This window comes from Lucilia cuprina, unplaced genomic scaffold (genome assembly GCF_022045245.1).
Source record: "Lucilia cuprina isolate Lc7/37 unplaced genomic scaffold, ASM2204524v1 Scaffold_7756, whole genome shotgun sequence".
Taxonomy (NCBI): domain Eukaryota; kingdom Metazoa; phylum Arthropoda; class Insecta; order Diptera; family Calliphoridae; genus Lucilia; species Lucilia cuprina.
The window spans coordinates 1-2,321 of NW_025812694.1; the positions used below are offsets into that span (position 1 = coordinate 1).

The window sequence follows — 2,321 nt, forward strand, 5'->3', positions numbered from 1 at the left end:
GACTATAGACTAGACTATAGACTAGACTATAGACTAGACTATAGACTAGACTATAGACTAGACTATAGACTAGACTATAGACTAGACTATAGACTAGACTATATAATATGACAATTTTTTTCAGTACAATATTGACGTATTTACAAAGACAACGCAAAAAATTAATCCCCAGCATGTCAACCTTACACCGACTGTTATCAATATTTTCTTCCATTTTATTATTAAGAAAAAAACCAACAACATAGATTTTATAAACAAGAACAACAGTTGACAAGAAAATACATTTTCATATTTCTAAGATGTAATAACAATATTTTCAAAGTCTTTCGCCATCAACTTCTAACAAACTTTCTTATTATCATTTACGTAAATACAAGTTGTTAATCTTACTCTAGCACAACTATAAATAAAATAAACATGTCTTACTTTTATGCATTTAATTTAATAAAATTAAATCTTTAAGAAAACAAAAAATACAAAAAAAAAAACAAACAACAAACATAAAAAGTAATACACGAATAAAAATAAATACGAATAAAATTAAATTGAAATTCTATTTTCCATTTTACAGCCATCCAAATAGAAGTTCCTCAGTGCGTAATAACAGAAGCAACAATTTAACACAATTAAGTTTTACCAGCAACAGCAACAACAACAGCAGTAATAACAACAAACGTAACAAAAACTCATTGTCTATGCAACCATTACGTTTTTCGTTACGCCGCAATGGTCGTTCCGATGATAGAGTTGGACGTGATGTTGGCATAGCCACTCTTAGTGGCAACAGTAATATGGGAAATTGTTCTCCAGCTGGTTTAGCAGATGGTCATCATTCGGGATATCAGCATCAGCATCAGCATCAACATCATCATCATTTACACTATAGTACGACCTGTGAACAAAGTACTCAAACGCCAAATTCGATTAGTCGTGAAACGCGTAGAAACCGCAAATTAAAAGTGTTAAGATTTAATTTTAATAAAGTGGCAACGCCAACATTAAATTTGCGGTAAGTTGATAAAGAAGAAGAAAAATAAAGGACGTAGATAATATATATAGCGCATATTAAGTTATAAAGGTTAAGGCTGCAAGGCTTAAGGAAAGAATTTTGTAATGAAATCAATGACCATGTATGACAATGACAAGTAAATGAAAATTGCAAGAGACAGACTATGAAGTTGAAAATAAAAATAGTGTCATTTAATAAATATTAATAAAATAATAGAAAATACAGTTATTTATCAGAGATAAAGGACTCATGAAATGTTTTCATCCTTGAGGTAATAAGCACTTTATTATATTCATACTAACTATCTATGTTTTGAGTAAAAAGTAGATTAAAAAGATTCCTTTAATGTTCCTTTTAAGGAACTTTATTTCTTTAACTTTATCCTATCTATATTTTTTTTTAAAATACCTATGACCCCTGCTGCCTTTAAATAAAATTACTTGATACTTTTTAATTCCAGTTTAAGAGCATTTTTATGGCACCACAAAACCAAATATAAATATTTTTTATCGAACACTTTAAGACATTTTCTCGTTTGTCTGCAAAAGTCCAAAAAGGAAAAATTTATTTGTCATTGATTTCATGCGATATTCTGCAACATTTATTAACATTTAATTACAGCTTAAATATAGATGTACAGTTTTTTTTCTTCATGCTATTACATATGTACATATCTTGTTATACTGCAAGTATTTTCCTTTTTACGTTATTACTTATTTTCCTTTTTCTCTTTTTGTTCATTTAATGTCTTCAACAGTTTCCTGAATAATCGCAATAAACGCAATAACCTTTCCGCCAACGCTGTTGCCACCGAACAAAAGGCAACCAAAGTATTGGGTTTAGTCTTCTTTACATTCGTTCTGTGCTGGTCACCGTTTTTTATACTCAACATTATATTCGCCGCCTGTCCGGAATGCGAAGTACCAGAACATGTTGTTAATACTTGCCTGTGGTTGGGTTATGTTTCCTCCACCATAAATCCAATCATTTATACAATATTTAATCGGACATTTCGTGCTGCATTCATACGTTTGCTCAAGTGTAATTGCGAAAGGTGAGTAGTGTGTATTTGGTTTGAATAATTGATGAAGTTTGAGAGAGGCAACAAAAAAAAAAGAAAACAAATAACTCGAGGGCAAAGTAAAAAATTTAATAGAATGAAATACAAGATTAAAAATACAACAATTCTGCAACTTAGTTAAAGGGAAATTAAAGGGTAAATGCAATCTTCATGTCTTTATTAAGTTTGGGGTTTCTCTCATTTGCTTAATTGTATTTCTACTGGGGAGATAAATGTTGTGGCGAAATGCTT

At 30.2% G+C, this 2,321-nt stretch overlaps 1 protein-coding gene across 1 annotated transcript; it reads left to right on the forward strand.

The window, feature by feature from the left end:
* Window positions 1-511: 511 nt before the first annotated feature.
* On the forward strand, window positions 512-2,063 carry LOC124421247 (alpha-2C adrenergic receptor-like; the record flags this gene model as incomplete). The annotated part of the gene is made up of 2 exons (XM_046956122.1): window positions 512-1,009; window positions 1,767-2,063. Coding segments are annotated over exons 1-2 (611 nt in total), but the record flags the coding sequence as incomplete, so codon positions are not given.
* Window positions 2,064-2,321: the final 258 nt, after the last annotated feature.